We start from the raw sequence: 22,886 nt of genomic DNA on the forward strand, positions 1-22,886 counted from the left end.
AGGACATGTCTCCAATATCTTCTTATCTACCAGAATTAAGTGTTCGCTAGAAGAATTTTCATTCTCAGCATTCAAGTTGAAGCATATGACCACTTGTGATGTAACTACATAAAGTCCTCCCATTTTATAAAAGTGAAATCAATTTGAGGGACATTAGCCAGCACTTAAGACCTAATCAAGTGAGCCCTTAGAAGGGACTGGGCTCTTCCTGAAGAAAGAGATTCAAGGAGAGAGACAGGGATCCGCCATGAAGGAGATTCTCCATTGCTGGCTTTGAAGATGGAGGGGCCACGTGGGCCGGAATTCAGGGAGTCTCTAGGAGCCCAAGGGGCCCCACTGACAGCCAGCAAGGAAACAGGGACCTCACTCCTGCAACCCCAAAGAACTGATTCTGCCACAACCACGTGAGCTTGGGAGAGGAGCTTGAGTTCCAGAAAAGAGGGAGGCTGCTGACACCTTGATTTCAGCCTTGTGAGAACCTGAGCAGGGAACAAACTGTGCCCAGACTCCTGACCCCAGGAGACTGTGAGATATTAAATGGGTGTTGTTTTAAGCCACTAAGTTTGTGGTAATTGTTATGCAGAAATAGAAAACTAATACATTCTCTCTAGACCAGGCCACATGCTGGGCTTCTCCAGGCACAAATCCACCTGCTTAATTCTCCCCAGCTGTGGCTGTAGGCTAGCTGGTTTTCTCCACAAACTTCTCCAGAGGACGGGGGTAGGGCCCCACTGCATTTGGGGGTTTTGCTACTTAGCTGAAAATGAACCCATGATGGGAAAAACAAAGATCAATGTGGAACAGCAGCTCCCTTCACTGTCAAAGATGCTACAGCTGGAATCATGTTCTTCCCTTCCCCAGTTGTACTGAACTAACATGGAGTTCCATGTGTGTTACATCGGAACGCCCCCATCTCAGAGGCCATCCATGCAGAGGAAACAAAAGTGGGGAGGAAGCTTCTGCAGGACTCGTGGTGTAAAAGGATCTCTTGTTTGTAGGACGGGTGGAAGGAAGTGGCCACATAATCCTTTTCCCCCATACCCTCCACAAGACAAACAGATTCTCTTTACACTCTTGCTAGGGAAATTTTTTAAGGCCTCAAAGTGAGTGCAGAATTCACTGAGCTGCCATAAAATTCTACCCTTGGCTAACTCTTAAGTGAGGTAAATGAAGACACAGAGGTTGTGGAACATTTTGCAAGCCATTTCTGCCCAACCAGACAAACTTCCCTTGCTAGCTAGAGTTTGGTTTGTTGACTAATTCTGTGTTTATTGGATGAAGATAAGTTGTCCTACATGCACGTAATCAGCAATAGGGCTGACAGGCAATGCCTGTCACCTTGCTTGCTAACCCCAACCTCAGGTCTACACACACAAAAAGACCAGGTAGAACTGTTTTACCCCCCAGCACAGGTGATTAATCACTGAGCGAGGCAGCCCCTCAGTTGAAAGCCAGCAGAGCGGAGCGCCCGCCATCTGTTCTGTATTAGCTGTTGCTGAAATGCCAGTGGCCTGAAACCATTTAGAAAACGGAGCTCTCCGTGCCTTCTGTCTCTTTCTCTGCCTCTTTCTGCGTCTCCAGCTGGTAACCAAGTGGCAAATATATTTAGGAAGCAGCAGCTGGTTCCTCCCTCAACAATGCCGTGGGCCTTCAATGCCGGGGTCCTCAGATGGGGCCTTTTGGGTGCAATGCTCTGTGGACCCTTCTTGTGTTCATTGAGAGACTTTAGAGGGACAGAGCTAACATGTTGCTGGGTTTGAGGGGAGAAAAGAAATTGTAGGAAGCCAATTTTGTATTAGCTGAACTCTCTGCTAAGGCAGATGCTGAGAAACGTGAGAAGACCTTTTAAAACTCTGTGTCTAATTATCATAGTTTTATCGCCCTAATCACAGTTGTTTAGCTTTTTACTGTCTCTTTCTCTCTCTGAGGGAGAGACAGAATTCCGGGTGAAGGTAAACTAGCAAGAATGGCCACAAGATAAGCTTGATGGTGCCGATGGATAAGTGTAGTTTGCAGCCCCACCCAGCTTGTGCTGAAGAAAAGCAACATCTTAAGAGAGAAGTTTGTGAATGTATCTCACGTCAAATATAAACAGTAGAAAAGTGAGAAAATCCCACTCTTGAGAGCGAATTGCTGTCACCTAGTGTACTTCTTTCTTTCCCCGCCTCAAAGCCCTAAATCTTCCCAGTTAGTCACTCTTGTTTTTCAAACCTATCAAACTCAAGTGTAAAAATATGTGTGCCCTGTTCCAGGGACCAGAGCAAAGGTCTAAGGTCACAGCTGGAAGGTGCTGGTGCCACTTTCTCCAAGTCCATGTCGGGTTAGAAGCAGGGTCAATGCCTCACCTGCCAATCTCAAGATACAATTTCACAAAAGATCAGGATGAATGAAATAATCCAGACAAAATGATTTAAAAATGAAGCGTGGCTGTATTTTCCAGAGTGAATGCATTCTATTTTGTCTCTCTCTCTTTTCCTTTATCTTACATTTCTTCTCCAGAGAGTATAGAAAAGAAAAATGGTGAGGTTCATAAATGAATGAAGGTACTTGAAAGACCTTGCCATTTTAGTCAACTCCTTCTGCTAATAACTGAATAAAGAACAGAAATTGAAGCCTTTGGAAAAATTTCTTAAAAATCCCACATATGGTACATAATGAATTTTCTGGAGTGAACTTGCCCGTAACATAACAACGAGACGTAACGACAGAAGCACACAGCTTTTAGTGCTTCCCAAAGTAGACGTGCTTAAAGCATTGTTGAGCAGGATTGTATTTTCATATGAATTCAATCTTGATTTGAAGTCACTAGTTTCATTTCTCTGCCTGGGCTCAGAATTCTCTCGTGACTCGTTACCTTGGCTAGTCAAGTGCTGAAATGATGAGCAACAGCGGTGCCATCCTTGTTCAAGGCTCTTAGCCACCTTTTAATCCATGGTCCCAAAAGAACGAAAGTGTGGCTGAATGAGAGAGTTGGGGTGACTCAAAATAAACCCATCCAATTCAGATAGCTAGCTTAAATGTCCATGTTGTTAAATTGCTTGTTTTAAATTGCCATTTTGAATTTTTTGATAATGACTCAAATTATAATTTTCTGCCTCATCACACCTCCGCCTTCCAAAAAAAGAAGTCCTGAAAGTCTGAGAGTGTGTTACTCTTTCCCAAACATCCGTTCCTCCTGTTCTGGCCTGACTTTCAAAGCTGTTCCAATTTCATGCCATTTTAATTTCTTCTGGGGAAGCATTAGGCCCAGGGTCCATTTTCTGCCTCCAAAAAAATACACAGCATTGGGGGATTTAGCAACATAGTGATGATAAAGATCTCAGTACCTGCCATGGCCTGGGTCTCGGTTCTATGAAAAAGAAGCAGAAGTGGTTGTAGTAAAAACCAGACTAGAAGCCCTGAAAGTCCCTACAAAAAGAAAAGAGATCTATCTTCAGTCCTTTGTTTTTCTTTTTTCCTTAGCCACTTTTATTCCATTCCAGTTCAAGAGTTTATTTACTGAGTAAATAAGGAAAGACTGGGAAGCTGTCTAAAATACACAATGTCTTCTTACAGTATATGCCCATGAGAAAGTCTGGGGAAAGAATGTCCTGGACTGGGGTTAAGTACTGTGGCAAAGACTGCCTAGCTCTTCACCAAACCCATTTCCTTCTCCTAGGCAGACAGTAAATGCCATTTTCCAGGCTCCTTTGTGGTTAGGAAGGTCATGTGACAAAGTTATGACCAATAGAGCATGTACAGAAATAAAATGTGCCTTTCCAGTTACGGCCTCTGAAACCATCACACACATGATCCTCTATGCTCCTTACCCCTTTGGTGGCAACCTTGGAAGCCATGTGTTGTAGCTGGAGGAGCCACAAGATGGAAGGAGGCTGGGTTCCTGGAAGACAAGTACCTGCCCAACAGGAACGCCCATTTTGGACTTTCTATGAGCAGAAAATAGATTTCTACTCTGTTAAGTCACTGATTTGTTGGAGTTTGTCTGTTACAACAACTAATTTATCTTAAGTAATCCTAGCCTTATAAAGAAAGATACTATGAAAAATTTTCAAGGATTCAAAATCCTAATGCCCTTTTACTTTTCATTGCCTGTATGATGTAAAGGGAAATTAATTTTTCTGTGGTGGTTTTAGTTTCTCAACCTCTCATTACTAGTTGCCAAGAAATGCCATGAAAACATGAAGCTTCTTGACTGAAAAGACTCTAACTGCAAATCATCATTAAGATAAGGGAGGGGAGGGAAGGAGTTCTCTCCAGCACGCTCAGTGGAAAATGCCATTTTGGATGCTTAAGAATCAACCTACTCTCCTCTATTTTAGAAATGTATTTTGACTTGGACAGAGAGGATTAGATGGTGCCCAGTCCTTGCTGATTACTGTGTATAAAAAAGTCAAATGCACTTTTGAGCTTTGGATAGTGTCTCCATAGGAAACCTTAAGTGAGGGATTCAGCTAACTGCTTAGATAATTAAAGGAAAAACTCCATTTTTGCTTCTGCTATTTGGGTAGCATTGGCTTGAATTATCCAGCTTACTCACTTCTATATTGGATTGTGTCTAGACAAAGCTTTAGTATATGCAATAATGTAACACTATTCATTTGTCAAAAGAATAGAAAAAGAACTCTAGATTTTGGTCCATGCATGTACTCATCAAAGAAGTGATTGTAACTCCAGCATTTAAACCAAAATAATTCTATAGGTAACCAGTAAAGAAATGATATTGTAATTGTTTATGGATCATGATTAGATTTCAAGGCTTGTCTAGAAAATCTGCTGAGTCCTGAATCCAGTCATTCAGTATGCATTCATTCACATATTGGATGATTAAGGCACAATTAGTTAACTAATCACTACCTACTTGGAGGGCTGGGTTGGAGGGTGTTAACCAACCTAGTAGGAGCAAAAGATTTCATGAGATGGAGGAGGGAACGATTATTGTCTGACTGCGGCCATCATGATAGGATGAAGAATGGGTATAGTGGCTTGTTGGGAGAGATGAGGGAACTTCCAGATGGAAGAACTACCATGAGCACGCATAAAGGAGGTTCCGATGCCTGGTGAATAGTTGATGGGATATGGCCAAAATTACACTGAAGGGGGTCATTCATTCACCAACATATACTGCTTGAGGTTGGGGACAGCGTCCCTGCCCTCATGGCACTTGTATTCTCCTGGGAGAGAGAGACAAAAACCAAGGAAGCGAGTACATAATTCCAGGTGGTGATAAGGGCTATGAAGAAAAATGGTGTAGAATAAGGGAGTAGACAGAGTCACCCCCAAGGAAGGGGGTGATAGTTTAGAAAGTGGGGTTAGGGAAGGTCCCTCTTGGTTGGTGGCAGGAGCTAGAAGGGTCACTCCAGCATGGACCCCCACTCCCAGCTGTTCCGAGTCCAGATTTTATCTGGGCTGCAAGTTTGGTTCTGAACCTGTCTGAGAGATGAGCTCTAGTAGCAGAACCACGGGGTCAGGAGCAAGGAAGGCCTGTGTGGTGGGCCAGGGGTCAAAAATGAGGAAAAGGGGCTGGAAAACCAGAGAAGGCCCCAACTGTTTTCTTTGCTTTTGTAGAGAGATTCTCTGTTTCTGGAGCTAAGAAAAATTTTATCAGTGATGATTTTTGACTTATCTTTGTTTTTGAACATCATTTGAACTTGTTCAACTAACAGAATATATACCATTTTTTCATTGCTTGTTTCTTTTTGCATAAAAACCGAGGCATCTTTAGCTCCTCAGATGTTTTCAGTGAATAGAACCCTGGATTTTTGCAATGACGAGAGAGAGTACTCAGTTTTAATTTTAAAACAGGCGAAATCACCATAAAAGAGTGATACCATAATACAAGCAAATGTAGAGTTAAAAGATCTCACCTCCTCATTTCAGGAAATGGAGAGCCTTCCTCCCAGAGGCCGATTCTCAGAGGAAACAAGAAGAGCAATCCCATTAACTGAGAGCCTTCACTCCCCAACTCTGCCAAAGGCAATATGTGATGTGTGAACAGAATTCTGGGGCCAAGGTAACAACTTCTTCACAGATGTGATGTTTTGAATACTTCCCAAGTCATGTAAGAAATAAAACCTCAGAAAAATTTAGCGTGAGGAGGCCCTCTGTCGGGGAATGTGTCTGTTTAATACTTCCTCCTCAGATCCTGGGCTGATCACATTTTTGATTTTCTAAAGGGCAAAGGAAGCTAGAGTTTCTTGTAGTGGTGCAGTGGCTAGGGGTACTTAGTTCTGGTTTGCAGACTCAGTTTCCCCATCCTTTTCATATTGGCCTTCCTGCTAAGGTTCATCAAAACCTGGGTTTCCATATTCTGATAGGCTTGTGAAACTTTTTCTTCATATTGAAAGTGGAGAATTGAGGTAATTATATTTAAGTTTGATCAATAATAGCTAAGATGATTGAGAAACATGAAATTGAAAGTACAAGAACCTTAGTATCTGATATTCAATAGGTACATCAGGTTGCGCAGACCATCTTTGCTTAGAAAAGTGCTAACATCATTGTGACACTGTGTCATCAAAATTTTAACCACTATAGCAGGAAAATGAGTAGCCAACAGGAGGGTGGTAATTATAGTGCAAAGTCAAGCAGATTCCACATAATGATAGGGAAAGCCATTCTTTCCAAGCTGTGAACATGAAATATTTTATCATAATTTATTTTAACTTAAACTTAATTTGTTATCATTTAAACTTAGTGGTTTGCCCACTGGGGATCTCCTTTCTCACCAAATGGATTCTACCTATTGAAGATGCACTGAAGAGATAAAGAATTTAACTGTTGTGGATAGTACCCTGCCCAGCCTGAGAGACGAGTTATTAGAGAAACAGCCTTATCTCTGCCAGAAGCCTACTATCAAATCAAATGGGATAATCAGTGTTGTGATCACGAACTCTTAATGACTTTACGTACTTCAAAAAGTTATTTGACAGCCCAGGATTAAGGAAGAGCCTGTTGTGAGGCACGTGTTCTTCATGAGGGCATAAAGCTCTGCTATTCTTGATAGCTAAGTAAGTGGTCGGCGGATTGGGGAGGAACAGGCGAGCTGCTCACAGGAACTGAGTGAACAGTGCTGATGAATTACAGGGGTTTAAAGAAGTGGGTCAAGATGTGTTTCATGCTTTTCTTTTCTGAGTATTCTCTTATTTTTGTCTGTTTTTCCTCCTCCTTTTCTTCTGGGTCCCGTACCCCTGTCTGCATGCCAGAATTCCATCCTCTGTTCTCTTTACTGTCCCTCTGCACAAGCATACCCCCCTTTTCCTTTCCTTTATGTAAAAATGTGCTTCTCAAACTTGAGCCTATATCAGAATCACCTGGAAGAATGGTTAAAACACATTGCTGACCCTGCCCCCAGAGTTTCTGATTCAGAAGTGCTTGTTGCGGTTCTCGTATACCCCCAGGTGATGCTGCTGCTGCTGCTTCAAGGCCCACAGTTTGAGAATCACTGCTATAAGATGCTTTGTAGTCATTTGCTCTCTCCCATCAGGCATTCCCATTACTTCACAATTGGGGACAAGAGGGAAACTTTTTCAGACATCAGTGGTATTATAATTAGTATATAAATATAAGGTGCAAAACCAAACATAAGCACTGGCAAGAATTCCAAGGAAGAAGTTGATCTTGATTAGCAATTTCAGTCACTGAGATGGCTGATATTAAGCACTCAGAGATTTTGCTTGAGTCCTTTTGATGAAAAGATGACCCTAAACAGATATTTTATCAGCATCTGTATCATGGCAAGAGCATAATTGAGGCTTAGCACATTTGTTTTTAATTCAACTTGAAAATATGTATTGGAGGCCTACTATGTGTCAGGCACCCAGCTGATTGCTGCTGATATGATGATGCTTTCTATTCATAAGAAATCCATAATCGATTAGTGCTTGATGAGAAGGAGAGGATGACTATGAGGTCATTTTACAGCAATGGTTCTCAAAGTGTGGTCCCTGGAGCAGCAGCATCAGCATCACATGGAGAACAGCAAGAAGCATTTCTGAAGCAGATGCCCTGGGGGCGGGGTCAGCAATCTGTTTTCACGATCCCTCCAGGTGAGGCTGATGCATACTTAAGTTTGAGGACCATGTTTCTACATAAAGGAAAGGAAAGAGGAAGGGGCATATTGGGGCAGAGGGAAATGTAAAGAGAACAGAAGATGGAATTCTGGCAAATGCAGACAGGGAAAAGGCCTAACAGAAAAGGGAGGAATAACAGACAGAAAATTAAAAAAAAAAAAAAAAAAAAAAGAGCATCTCTAGAACTAAGGGGAGATCATTTTCAAGGAGAAAATGAGGTGGAGAGGTCAATCAAACCCAGCTAAGAAGGGACTATAGAGTAGGTGGGGAGGCATGGCCTTTGAGGAGGCAAAGTCCATGGAAATGGGCAGAGGACAGGCTGAAGGTGCTGAATGCTGGGTGGGGAGGAGGAGGGGGAAGTGGGAGGAATAAGCCATTCTTTCGGTAAAATTTGCAGCAACGGAAGGGATGAGATTGGTGGCTGTCTGAAGAGAAAGAAGGGTAAGGGAAGCTTTTAGGATGAAGGAAATGAATAAGTTCAAGGTTGAGAAAAGGGGCCAGTGCCTTTAGAAGACAAAGGGAGAGAATCAAGCACAGAGATGTGAAGGTGATAGGGTCATTTATGTGCTGAGTTAAGAGGAAAAGAGGGAAGGATTCTATCTTTCAACAAATATTTGTGGAGGACCTGTAATTGCCAGGCACTGTTCTCAATAATGAATAAAATAGACAAAATGCTTGTTTTTCTGGAGTTAACATCCTAGTGAGGGAAAACAGAAAATGAGGAGACAAATACATAATTTGTCAGGTGCTCGTAAACCCTATGCAGACTATGGCAAGGTGAGGAGAATTAGAGGGACAGGGAACGTGGGCGATTTAAGGTAGGGCCAATCTCCTAACGAGGCTGATTTTGAGCAAAGATTCAAAGAAAGTGAGGGAGTGGGCCATGCAGATACTAGTCAGAAATGCTGTTCTAGAGAGGCCGGCGAGTGCAAAGACCCTCTGCAGGAGCTATTCCCCGCGTTCCGGGAAAAGCAAGGATGCCAGCTGCTTGGCGTAGAGCAAGCAAGGGAAAGAGTGGTGGAAAAATGGAAGACCATACCATGAAAGCCTTGAAGGCCACAGTCTGGACTTTACCCTGAGTAAGTTACCTTTTGTTTTAAAGATGATTTTGGCTTCTGTATGGCGAACAAGTCATAGAAGGGCAGGAGTACAAGTGAGGAGACCATTCAGGAGGCTACTGTAGTAGCCCAGGTGAGAACCATAGAGGTAACGGTGGAACTGATGAGAAGTGAACAGATTCTGGATCTATGTCAAAGGAAGTGCTGCAGCATTTGCTCATGGAGTAGACATAAGGTCTGAGAGAAAGGAAGAATTCCAGGATGGGTGAAAACTATTGGAAATTTTGGAGAAGGGAGTGAAGAAATCAAATGAGCTAAAAATAGCAGTAACCATTAACTTTTATTGAGTGTTTACTACATATCAAGCATCATGGTAAGGTTATTAACGATATTCTATCACTTAATCCTCCCTACAGCCCCAATTTACAATGAAGGCACTGAGGTTAAGAGAAGGTAGGCACCTTGCCAGTCATGGAGCGAATGGCCGGCCAGGGACTGGGCCCCATGCCGTCTGGCTGCAGAGCACACATCCTTAATCCTCACGCGATACAACCTCTGATGTCTCTGAGAAGTGAATGACTCCCCAGAGTTGGGGAGAGGAGCGTGGGAAGGCAGGGCCAAGATTGGGAGTTCAAAAAGAATATTGACTGATTAACCAAAAAATGCACATCAAAGCTTTAAATAAATAATAATAAGACAAACATTGACAATACTTTCTTTAGGGGAGTTGTTGGCATGGTTTGGGGCTCACCCTCTTGTGGCTGCTTGTGCTACATCTAGATGAGGAAAATGACTGAACTGTAATCTTTCCAGACCTCTCCAAAAGTGATGTCAATCACTGAGGGATCCCAATCACTGAAGGATCCCTTCAGCCGCAACAACTGGTGTGGAACTGATTCCTGGCTCCCAGGCCTATGAGATAAACATCCTCTCGATCTTGTTTAGCATAAACACTGACCTGAAATTGAGTAGGCCAATGGAAGTTGAGTCATGACATATTTATTAAGCCTAGCACTGGCTATGACACTCAGAGGAGCATCAAATTAATTCAAGACACATTTCTTGCCCTTAAGGGCTTACAGCATTGGTTTGGCTAGTGGACCACCCAACATCCATTAGGATGGAGAAACCAAATCTCCACTTTGGGCTCATTGTATTGCACAAGTGACAGGCCAGGAGATGAAAAGGGCCTCTGTGCATGTGGAACGCACGCGTGGCCTGCAGCCCCTCAGCCTGTGTGCATTAACTCCCCGAGAAGCCTGGCTGCAGAGTGAAGGTAGTTGTTTGTGCATAAACATTGTCATTTCAGTGGGACTGCTATTTCATCTTTGAACCTTGGCTTCAAAGGAACACTGACCTTATTCCTGTAGCTTGCCTTTCTTTGAAGCGTATGGCTTTGCATTGCAGATTAAAGTGAAGACATTCATCAAGGAACAGATCTGGCCCACCACGCCCCAAACTCAACCTGAAACAAAGCCTTGAAAGGCTCCAATCACAGTTGCAGCAGAGTGGGCTGAAGATGAAGGCTCAAAGCAGGGTGCTCTTTCTTAGATCCTATAAGGCAGCTCTGGCATGACGTAGTGCATCCCTCTGAGCTCTGGACAAACTTACCCTGAGAATCAGTCTATCTCGGCAGAAAGGGGTGAGTTAACGCAATATTCCCAACCTGTCCTGTTCATTTTATTTAAAGCAGGCATTGTTGTAAATGAGGACAGCATGATTATTCACCGTGTGCCTTTGAATTCTTCAAAAGACATGTCAGGCAGAACCATCTGAAACCTGGCTGATGATTCTGTCAGTTTTCTTTTCTACTACTTTCCTTTGTTCATCTCTTTGAAAAGAAATGGTCCTATCTTCTTCCTGGTTCTCCTATCTTGGCTTTAAGAAAACAGACTGTACACATAGCCTTCTCTGTATTTTTAAATTTTGTCTTCTCTTAAGATGGCAAGAGAAGAGAGAAACTTTAACTGGGAGGTTAAAAATAATAACCAAATAATTCTTCAATTATAAGGCTAAGGGAGAGAACCAAGGGAAATAGCTCCCACATCAGAGGAAGAAAAATTGATGTTAGACGACTATCGAAGGATAAATGATAATATCTTGAAATGTAATTTTTCTGCAGATCTTCAACTGTGATCAAACAGTGTAAGTTCTGTCTGGGATGAAGTGGTGAACCAATCCAGAGGAAGGAAGGAAATGATTGTAAAGTCAGGTACATGGAAATCTACTGATTCTGATAACATATACGCTAATGGATTGAAGAAATTTGTGATCATTATTGAGACATATGCTAATTTTCAGAATAACTTTTTCCTAGTTATTCATCTTTAAAAGAAGACCAAAGGATAATTCTGTTTGTTATATGACAATTCATTTAACTTGCATCTTAGCTTAAATCTCAAATAATGGTTTCCCTTAAGAAATGCATGAAATTCAAGATCATTAATTTGGCTTCCTGAGAAGTCAGATGTTTCAGACTAGTGTTTCTCTACCATGGTGACCATGGAGGCCATACAATGAGTTGGCCAAGCCTCAAGCTAGGAGCAGCCTGAGCCACTGCCCCCAGGGAGGGGAACAGTGCAGAGAGTAGCCTGATTTGTATTAGACTTGGTGCCAGCAAGAAATAACCCTTGTTTCTGTTAAGCTGCTGAGATTTGAGGGTTTATTTGTTATCGTGGCATAATTTAGCTTATCTTGACTAATCCAGGACCTTGGAGGACATCTAGTCTTCCCTCACTTCCATAATAAGAATCCTTCCTACAGCATCCCTGAGAAGTGGTCCCAATGCTTCTTGAACCTCAGGAATAATAGCAAATAATGCAGCAAGCAATTATAAAATGCTTGCTACACAAATTGTTTTCAGACATAATTTTAAATATTTTGTATGTGTTAACAATATTATTTACCTCGTTTTACAGCTGGAGGAACTGAAGTTCAGAGAAGTCACTTGCTCAGGGTTGAACAGATAAGTTAAGTCACCTGCCTAAGGCCACACAGCGAGTAAGTAGTATCCCATGAGTCAAATCCAGGCAGCCACTTTCAGTTTATGTCCTTAACCACTGCACCATGCAGCTTCCCTAGATTGGATTTTCATTTCCTTTTCACACAGACTATGCAACAAGAGACAGAATCGTGAAAGCCAAAAGACAAGGTTGGAAGGGATTTACAGACCAATCAATCACTGCATTTTACATAGAGGAACAAGATCACCTACAAGCCATTTTCCTGATAGTGAAAAAGACAGATTTATCCTGGGGATTTTCAAACCAGTGTTCTGGGAGGCACTAGGGCTCAGGAGAAGGACCTCAGAGGCCATCGGTATGGAGGTAGTTCAATCAGACCAGCCCTGTTCTAATCTGTTTCATGTTGTAGGCATCTGGGTAAAATTTGTGTGTGAATAAAGTATTCTGTTGCCTTAATAAAACAGAAAAATGATGGATCTCTCCATACTTCTACAGAAATAGTAGGCTTGGAAAGTTTCACTCAACAGTGTGCAATGGTTTCACATCAGCTGGGGGGGTGGGGGCACACGGATTGTATAGCCCAGTGGCCAGTTCTGGGGCCAGGATAATTTTCTCCTTCCATTAGGGCACTCACTACATTGCCTGGCAGCAAGAACTGCCTTATTCATCACCGTATCCCCACATACATAGTGGAATAGTGATACACAGTGATACATAGTGAACATAGTGATACATAGTCGAAACTCTGTAAACTATATCTGAAAGATGGAAGGAGAGTTCCAAGAGGCTTTGATGAAACAATTTTTTAAAAAGAAGATTAAGCTCATTTGGGTTGAGCAAAGTAGCACACTTTGGCTGCGGTGACCCTATGTCAAAGAAATGGCTGGAAAGTTATCATTGTGTGTTTGTCCATGTGTCCTCAAATGGCCGTGGTGGATTTGCCCTCCCCAACCCTTGGATGGCAAAAAATAAATAAAAGGATCAAAAATATGAATATTAGATTGACTAATTTGTGCTCGGGGAAACACAAGTCACAGCCCCAAGCAAGCACAGGCAAATACACCACGATTTACTTCATTTTAACACAACTAATTGCACACAATTATCCAAATTTGCTGATCATATTAAGAGGTGAATTAGAAAGTTTTCTTTTCTTTAGCAAAGGATTTGTATGTGTGTGTGTGTGTGTGTGCTCACAGCAGTTCTAGTACATTAGCACACGGCTTGATTTACAAATTGGGTTAGATTAAGACAAAGGTGTATGTTTGGGAAGGGAGGGGATGGATGGGGCAGAAAGGAGACCGAGAGAGGTCTAGGACAGGTGCTCATGGGAGCTTTGATCACTGCAGACCCTTTTACCTTGTGTGGTCCCATCCAGTCCCATGATGAGTTTCATTGATCTGATGATTTGCTCTGCTATTGGGGGGCTCATGGACACAGCATAAGCAGCACTATGTGAGTGAATCCGTAAGTAATCCACAAGGTCCTTTAATAAAGGAGAGAAATTAAAAAAGAAGGTAAATAAATCTCAGTGTTGGTGATGAGAATCACATCTAGTCCCATGCTCATTCATCATAGCACAAGACATTGGATTTTCAAATCCAGTCCAATTTTCAATGGGCATCACCAAATTGTTTATTTTTTCTATCCTTTCTTAGCCTCTCCTTCAAAAACCTAGAAGGCATACAAAAGTGGGATGCTGTAAATTTGCAGTTGAAATCTGTAAGGCAAAACTAGATGTGTAAAGGGAAAATGATTTCCAAATATTTGTTGAGTACCTAGTATGTACAAACATTGGTTTAGCACTCAGCAGTGTGCAAAGAATGTGGGATACGATTCTTGCCCTTGAGCATATTACACCAGATTGTGCCCAGGGAACAGTAATGGTAGGAAAAGTAACAAGACATGCAAACTAATGTATGCGTCGGGGCTATCAGACTGCAGAGGAAAGAGAGCTATTGCTGGCTGGAGTAGAGAGGGAAGGCTCTGGTGAGGAAGGGCAATTAAGTCTTGAAGAATGAAGAACAAAGAGGAAAAGAGAAATTAGGGGAGTGATAGGAGGGAGAGGTGAGAAATTAAACCAGAGTGTAGGTTTGGACCAGATAAACTCTGCTTATACCTTGGGCAGTAGGGAGCTACTAGAATTTTCGTACAACACTATTTGGAGTGCCGACCCACTACAGAATGTGGGTCTTCACTGGTAGGAATGATTCTCCAACTCCCTTCTTGACTCTTGAGGCCAAATGTAAGGTCGCAGGTAAGCCTGCTGAGAGCCCTAAGAAGCTCCAATAACATAGTACCACAGTGGGGAGGGCCTCAGAACTGGCATCTGGAGGTGCCCAGCCAGACTGGGTGACCATATATCAGACTGGCTCATGGCCTGGGGTCCTCAGAGTGTCCTGCAGAAAAGCTAATGGGCTGATGAGGGCTCAGCTCTCTGCATTAGCAGCCGGGTCGGTAAAGGATCAGCTACTTTCTCTTCTAGCACAACGAAACAGCTTGGAATCCAAAGTAGGTATCTTCTCTGATCATTTGCTCACGAAGGTGAACTGGGAGGAGCTCTGCTTTGGGCAGGCCCATCTCTCCTTAACCTGTCTTCTTTGGCCATATCCATTCCCACTTCCAAGCCTGCGACTGTGCCCTGCGCTTCACTTTTCCATCTCTCTTGGGGTGTGAGTAGAATGGTTGTTCACAAGCATTTGAAACCTTCATAGTTCATCTTCCTCAGTAAAGGGAGTGGCCTGTCTCACAGGTAGTTGGTGACATGATGCCTCTCTTTGGCCCATGGCGGGCAGGGGTAGCTCCATTCTGTCCTTCCTTCCTCCTTCAATATGTCCTTCATTCTAAATTCCCTCTTACACACATCCTTCCTCCCCGACTTCCTTCCCCCCTCTTCTCCATCATTTCACACTCTTCATTCCCTTTTTTTGTTTCCTCCTTTCCTTCCCCCTTCCTTCTGCTCAGATTCCCTCTCTCCTTCTCTTCATTTCACTTTCTCCATTTAAATCTTTTTTCTCTCCATTTCTAACAGTTTCCTTCCTTGTTTTCCTTTCTTTCTCTCCTGTGCCCCCACTGCCTTCTTCCCTCCTTCCATCTTTCCTTCCAGCAAGTTTGTACAAGGACTTGCTCTGGGCTATGTTCCGGATGTGGGGGTCCAAGGGGAGAATACGGATAGAAAGCCTAGTCCCTGGGAGCCATTATCCACTTATATTAAAATTAAAATTAAGTTTCTGCCTATTCTTTTGTGTAGTGAATCTCATAAAAACCGTTGGGTGGGTCTTCACCATATTTAAGAGTATGTGCATGATGATGGCCTGACTCAAGACATTGGCCACACGTGTTCAGGAAGCTCACTTTGGAGGATCTGGGGGTGCCTCAAAGAGACAGACAGTCACTTCGCAGAGTAGCTGCAGCCATGCTGTCCTTTTCAGCTCTACGCTCAGCGTGGCTCCCTGAGCAGCAGCAGGGGTTTTCTTCCTCAGGTGAGAGCTGGTGCCTCCGGGCAGGATGCTGGGGAAGCCAACTAGGAGAGAGTGGGTGGGGTGGAGGAAATAGGACGATGGGGGTCATGTGGATCCAAGTCAGGAAAGGGCTGTTTCAGGGAGGTGATCTGGCCTTGAAGCATTTGGATAGATGCAGAGGAGTGGAGAGGCATGGACATGCACTAAAATCAGGAAGGAAGATGGCATCTGATGGGCAAAGAATGGAGGAGTCGATTGGGAGTAGTGGGAGAAGCTAGTGTTTCCAAGACAAAGTGATGAGGGGTTGTCCCCTTGAAGGGAAGCCTGCCTGGAGTTACAGGCCAGGCTCTGGAACCTGATTGCTTGGGTTCAAATCCTGGCTCTGCCACTGACTGGTATGTGACAATAGGCAAGTTACTAAACCTCTCTGTGCCTTAGTTTTCTTCTCTGAAAAATGAGATAATGTAATACTTACCTCAGAGTCATTATGAGAATGAAAGGAATTAACACATATATGGTGCTGAGATAAGTGTCTGGTGCATAGGAATACCTGATGCTGTTGTCAATTATTGTTAATGGACTGCAAACTCAGAGATTTTTAGAACTGAGAGCATGGAGTGAGAGGAGGGGACCAAAATATAAAAACTCCTTGGAGCATCTTTATTCCAGCTCCCTCAGTTTGCAGAGGGTAATGTTCTAAGGTTATGTAACGACACATTGGTGGACCCAGACATTGAATCAAAGATTTTCAGCCCAGCTCTTCCTCCATCCTTATTAGGGTGATAACCGTAGGAGAGAACAGAAAGAAAAAGGGGGGCCTTTTAAAGAAAGGAGTGCCCAGACTTGATGACAGCTTAAAGGCCTCTGAACAGATGATGGAACCAGGAGCTAACACCATACTGATGTTAAGTGGCTACTCGAGGTTCTATTTTAAGAACTTTACGTGTATTAACTCATTTAAGCTTCACAACAACTGTATGAGGTAGGTACTATTTTTATCTTTAATAATACCTGGTAGGTATTATTTTTATAGATGAGATCAACAACTCACCGAGTGGATCAGAAAATTATCCAAGTAAGAAGTGGTAGAACAAGGATTTGGACCCAGAGAGTCTGGTTCTAGAGTCCCGGCCCTTAGCACCACACTCTATTACTTCTCCAGATCAGCAGAGCTGGCTGGGCACAGGGTGAGGGGGACCAAGGCAGCGCAGAGAAGACACCTGCTCTCCTACTTTCCCCTGTGGTGCTTTTCCTAGTCCACAGAGACTGCTCTTCTTTTTGGGGGGAGGAGGGAGAATTCCTAATATGCTCACGTGTTTATAATCCTAAACCACAGACTGAGTCACATCAGTCTCTAAATCTTTCTTGTCTGTTATTCTTACTTCTCCAGAGACTGAAACCTCCCTGAGAGCAGGGAACGGAGTTATACACGTCTCTTAAAATCCAGAGCGGTGGGTACTCAGCAGGGGCTCGGTCAATCCTGATGGTCTAATGGAAAGCAGAGGGGTCTTAGGGAGTGAGGAAGGGCGGTGAGGGTCCCCAAGAATATAGTGGATACCAAGCGGCATTCGTAGGGACTAGTGTAGCAATATTCTCCCGGCCTTGGGGTACTGCTGACAAAGATCAGACAAAGAAACAAAACAAAGCTTCCTTTGATCCCTAACGGGCTCTTCTCAATATCCTCAACCTCCAATTTTCCTTCTCTGAGAAATGTCATAAAGCCACGGTCACAAGTATTCTTAGTTGGAATAAATGCCTCATCAGTGCATATGACTCCCTTATAACAGTAAGACTATCTTGCCCACAATCTTACTTCCTTTAGATTGAGTCCAATCTCTCTCAGGGTCTGAGTTTGTGGATGGGGGCTAATTTGCTTGTGTGGTTCAGAAAGTGGGGCTCCTTGAGTAACTTCTGCAGAGCATCTGGGAAGCCTTGATTCCTGGTTTCTCATTCCCTCCTATCATCCCCGCATTGGGCACCAGGATCGATGAATTAAGAGTTAGTTTTGGTCTTTTGTGAGGCGACTCTGGACCGTGTCTTCTGTTAGGGTGGGTTAGAGGTCTCCTCAGACTGAGGTTTCCAAGTCCACTTGCAAGTTTAAAACCCTGATTATTTTCCCTACCCATAGGCCTGGAGTTCAAGGACAAGGGTGGCTTTTCTGAGGAAATCAGACAGGAGGCCCTTAGAATAAACATCTTGGCATTCATTCCATGACCCCCATCTACTTCAAAGGGCTGTCAAATACAGCCAGGGCTGAGCACACAGGGCAGAGCTGGCTTCTGCGAGGGGCCTGCTTTTGTCGGGCACACATGCTTCTGGGACTAACACTTACCCCAGACTTGGCTGCCCCACCCCACTCTCCTCCTGCAGAACTCCAGCCCTGCAACCTATCAATCATGAGGGCTAGCTTTGCTTCATTCCTTTGCAAGTCTCTGGTCAGCCCGTGGAGGCTGTGAGAGCCAGTGGTTAGCACCAGGCATGCAAGAGGCCTCAGGGTCCATGCCTGAGAAAAATTTGGACCTCAGAAACCAGGGTCTGCAGTGTTGACCACATCTCCTCAGTGACTGGATCAGTAAAAATTAGAAAATTAAAACATTAAAAATTAAAAAATTAAAAATTAGCACCATCAGCTCAGGCTTTCTTCTAAGAAGCCATTCATGGCATGAGCTCTGACGGGTGGAGAGAAGTGATTACCTGACATATCACCTCAAAAGTCTTGAAAGGACAGAACCCTCCAAGTGGGGTTATTCACAGCTAACCTCCAGCAGCTCCAAACTGAAAGTGAGCAAAAGAGTAACATCTCACTGGCTCTTGAGAGACTATTTGAGCCATTTCCCTGAGGTGGGGAGAATAGGTTGAGCCAGGGCAGCAAACCTCAATTGCAGAGACAAATTCATAGGACATTTTGTGACAGGAAGGCAGAGGCCAAGACAAAATCTCTACTCTGCGTGGTAGTATCTTAGCACCAAACCAATTATTTTCCCCTTGTGTGTTTCCAGATATTTCTCTTACATGACACATCTAGTTGCTTCTGTATAGTGTTCCAACCTTGCCCAATGCCACGAAGATTCCTGGAACCTCCTAGGCATGGTCACTGAGAATACAGCCCGTCTACCACCAACCCTAACACTGACATTTAAGCAGTAAGTTAAGAGCCAGACACTTTTATCTTTTTCTAAATTTTTGGGCCCAACTGATTATTTTCAAATCTCAAGATTTACTAAGAATCGCATGAGCATAGTGAAATTGAAATTACTAGGGTTTCAGAAAAATGTAAAATACCAGTGTGTGCACTGTAACATTTTTTTCATGATTAATTTTGTTGCTTTTGTACCCATTGGCTTAGAATCCTGGATATTTTGTGGCACCCCTCAAATTGAGATATATACTGCAAAATATCCAGGAAAAAATATATGATAAAACTATATGATGAAAACTATACTCTAATTATTTAAATAGATAGGTAGAAAGATTTCTTTTCAAACAAAATCTTTAGCATTTGTCCAGTCCTATGTCCTATCAGCTAAAAAGTACCGTTTAAAACAGTCAAAATTCTTCACAAAATTATTCAAAGTCCAGGGGAATAAAAACTATGATTTGAATTGAAGCTGCACATAATTTAAAAAATTAGAGGTACAGAGGAGCAGATACATAAGTTCCATTAACTTATGGGGCTCGCCAGGCTGGAAGGAAACCACACTTTATCTGGGTTAACGGTCTCACCAAAACCACTCCAGACAAGTGTGTATCTAACCGATTGTTAAATCGGGGAGAGACACATAACAGACATTTTCTCTAGTGGGCTCCTATCTCCTGCTCACCCTCCACGTCCTGAAACTGCCCTATTTTTCTAGGTTTTGCATCCTATCCTTTCAGGGCGGGAGGTCTCCATATAAGCTAATGGGCCTCTGCCAAACTTCTAATTCTTGCTGCCATCTAGTGGTAAATTCAGAGACTACAGGGCAATATGGAGCAGGAGGAGTCGGGGGTGGGGGGGGGAAAGGAAGGAGGAGAGCAGTGATGGGGCCCTGGGGATCCAAGAATGCACAGAATGAGTACTTTAAAGAGGAAGGAAATGAACAGATCTACATACTTACCCCTCACCCTGATTAAAGTAAGTAATAATAATTTTCACAACTGCTCAGCATCTACCCCAAATGACCAGAAGTTACATAGACAAGAGCAAATACACTTTTAAAATAATCCAGCTGACTTAGGAGAGAACCCTAGCTAGCTGGTCCTGACTTCTGGCTAGTCACGAGCCTTTGTGTAAAGTGAGTATCAAATGCACGAACTCTAAGGGGGAAAATGTGACATCTACCAAATTTAACACGATTTCGAGGATCCGCTTGCTTCCGTTTATTCAGGTGCCTTTGGTTCAGGAAACAGAGTTACGCTCGGTTAAAGATTTTGGAGCTCAGAACTGCTGGTAAAGTAATCACAAAACCACAGGCTCACAAAGCGATGTAGGCTGGATGAGGGACCTCCTAAATTTGAGACCCTCTGATCCCACTGCCTCGCCTGTTGAGGAAGGGGACATTTAACCTTTCACTAGATTTGGCTGAATTTTGTAAGATCCTGGGCTTTCCCTGTGTTTTTAGCATTACCCAGTTTATTCCCACAGGCCAAGGCTTTGAGCTGGGGAGAAAGTAGTGCTTCTTGACGGGTAAAGGCCACTGAAAACTCTGAACGTTTTTTTTTTTTTTTTTTTTTTTTAAAGATTTTATTTTTTTTCCTTTTTCTCCCCAAAGCCCCCCGGTACATAGTTGTATATTCTTCGTTGTGGGTCCTTCTAGTTGTGGCATGTGGGACGCTGCCTCAGCGTGGTCTGATGAGCAGTGCCATGTCCGCGCCCAGGATTCGAACCAACGAAACAGTGGGCCGCCTGCAGTGGAGTGCGCGAACTTAACCACTCGGCCACGGGGCCAGCCCCGAAAACTCTGAACGTTTTAAGCATTTGTGCATCTCATGCAGGGTGAGCAGCCACAGTTAATCTGTTGTTTTAAATCATGGGCTGTTTTCATGCACTCTCTGGTTTGTCTAACTGGTTTTCCAGGAGTCTGAACTCTTGTTCCTGCTGGCTGCAATGAGCAGGGAATGTTGAATTTTAGATGAGCTGTTGCACTGGTTTTGAGCCTGAGGTGCCCTCCTAGATTAAGGAGCCAACACCGCTGCCACTTGGTCTCTTTGGGACAGGTGTTGGCTTGTAAGAGCTAGCTCTCAGGATTTTGATCAAACTGTCATATGGGGCAGACAACTGGTTCCGTTATCCCTCAAACCCCGGTTTAAATATTTCATTTTCTTCGTTTCTTTTCCTCACTTCTTTTTTTTATTATTTTAAACATTTACTGTTTTATATTGGCAACCCCCTTGGTGATACTGGCACTAGAATGACAGGAAGAACACCCCCTTAACAGTTTAATTCTGTCAGATCAGAATTTTTAAGCCATGTATATAAGATCTCAGAGGATGACAAAAATTGACCTATGGCTTATCCAAACTTGTGGGAGAGAATTATTTTGCAGAGAAAATCTCTTAAAAGTACATTTCTGATCTTGCTACTGTTTTGATTAAAACTCTTAAAACCCACAACATGTAGTACAGGGTCACCCCCCTTAATGTTTGACCTTTGCCCACTGTTGCTTTCACCTACTTTGTGTCTTTCGTTTACCAAAAACCAAACTATTTACAGTTCTGTAACATCCCCTTATCACTTCTGTGGCTTGGTATACATTATTTACTCTTTCTGAAATATAATCCCCCATCATTTGCCTATAAGACTGACATTTGTTCCAAGATGTCTGAGATACCACTCTGCAGAGTTAATTATCTTTCGCACTAAGTCCTTGCCTGTGTGCACGGCTAGTGCTGCCATTTTATTATAATGTGATTGCTTATCACATGCTCCTCCTCTCTATGAGAGGGTGAACTCCTTGACATTCGGGGCCTTACTTGGCTGTGAACCCACTGTCGTGAGGCCACAGTGATCAATTGAGGTGTGGTGAACTGAACTGCGGCTCTCACGGAATCCAGAGGAGCCCTGCAGACTGTGTCCCCACAGCATTCAGGCCTTAACTAGATACAAGGGATCCCTCTCTTACCTTCCTTCCAGCTATGTAACCTCCTGAGGAGCCAAAGCTTTTGGTGAACGTGCCCATGTACACATCAACATCTCGAGGGTCCATTCCAAAAAATTCCACAACACCCCGGCCTGTTGGGCCCACAGACCCAATACTGTGAGCTTCATCTATGTAGAGGTAAGCCTTGTACTTCTTCTTTAGAGCCACGATCTGGGGCAGCCGCACGATGGAACCTTCCATGCTAGGGCATAAGGAGAAATGCTTGTCATTAGTGTGTACCCTCCAGGAGGCTCTGTGTCATTCTCCCTTTCAATACTTCTCAGACAGCCGGCCCTGACACCAGACAGATGACAGGGGCATGCTATTCCTTTCTTCTTCAGGCATATTTTATTTGGCAGAGACAACCCTCTCAGTCTTGTAAGGCTACTTAGGCATTATTTTACTTGAAAAAAACAATTTACATTCAGCGAATTTAAGTGCTTTGAGTTGTTATAGCTAATTCCCAAGTAAACGATTAGTTCACTGCATTGTTGATCAATTTATTTGTAAAGCTGACTATTGTAACTAGACTGACCATTTTGGATTCTAGGTATTTTCTAGTTTTAATTAATTGCTCTACGATGATCCATCTCTATCAACTTGCCACTGTCTCTTTGGTCAGTTCTGTCTGACCTAAACTCGCCACTTGAATTGTCAAAGATTAAAAGAAGGAATCAAAAACATAGAAAAGAACGCTATTTAAGATACACAGCATCAATTAAAGCACAATAGAAAGTTCTCAGGATCTCTTGTCCGGTACTCATTGGAAGTCAAGGCCTTGTTTGAGGCATCTGGCAGCGTTCCCTTCTTCCGTTCCTTTGTGGCAGTGGTTCTCTATCTTGAGTAAGCATCAGAATGCCCTGAGGGTTTGTAAAACACAGATTGCTGGACCCGGCCTCCAGACTATCTGATTTTGTAGGTCTGAGGTAGGCTGAGAATTTGCATTTCTACCAAGCTCGCAGGAGATGCCCGAACTGCTCTTGGGGCCAACACTTTGAGAACTACTGCTCTAGAGGAACCCTTTTGTTTAGCCCTAAGCGCTCAATTTTTCATGGTATTGTAAATTGCAAAAACACTTCAAGTCCTCCAGCATAGGGATAAATATGAAGTAGATAAATAAGTAAAATTAAAATTCATATTTTCATAGCACCTCTCAAACTCAATGGATTTGAAAGAACTTTTGACTCGAATCAGTTCTCTGAACACTTTGCAAGCT

General features: G+C 43.2%; 1 protein-coding gene and 1 long non-coding RNA gene across 3 annotated transcripts in view; one reads left to right on the top strand and one right to left on the bottom strand.

The window, feature by feature from the left end:
* Positions 1-22,886, bottom strand: part of SPTLC3 (serine palmitoyltransferase long chain base subunit 3) — a 145,706-nt gene that overhangs the window by 22,827 nt on the left and 99,993 nt on the right. For both annotated transcript variants that reach the window (XM_014865864.3, XM_014865865.3), the window contains exons 8-9: positions 21,653-21,872; positions 13,450-13,576 (exon numbers count right to left, since the gene is read on the bottom strand). In XM_014865864.3, coding sequence (XP_014721350.1) covers positions 13,450-13,576; positions 21,653-21,872 — 347 coding nt within the window. The remainder of the gene's footprint in view (positions 1-13,449; positions 13,577-21,652; positions 21,873-22,886) is intronic.
* LOC106846836 (uncharacterized) lies at positions 10,618-13,053 on the top strand. The gene is made up of 4 exons (XR_001401990.3): positions 10,618-10,769; positions 11,250-11,339; positions 12,046-12,127; positions 12,237-13,053. It is a non-coding gene; the product is annotated as an uncharacterized lncRNA (long non-coding RNA).

The sequence above is a fragment of the Equus asinus genome, chromosome 15 (assembly GCF_041296235.1).
Source record: "Equus asinus isolate D_3611 breed Donkey chromosome 15, EquAss-T2T_v2, whole genome shotgun sequence".
In the NCBI taxonomy this organism is placed as follows: domain Eukaryota; kingdom Metazoa; phylum Chordata; class Mammalia; order Perissodactyla; family Equidae; genus Equus; species Equus asinus.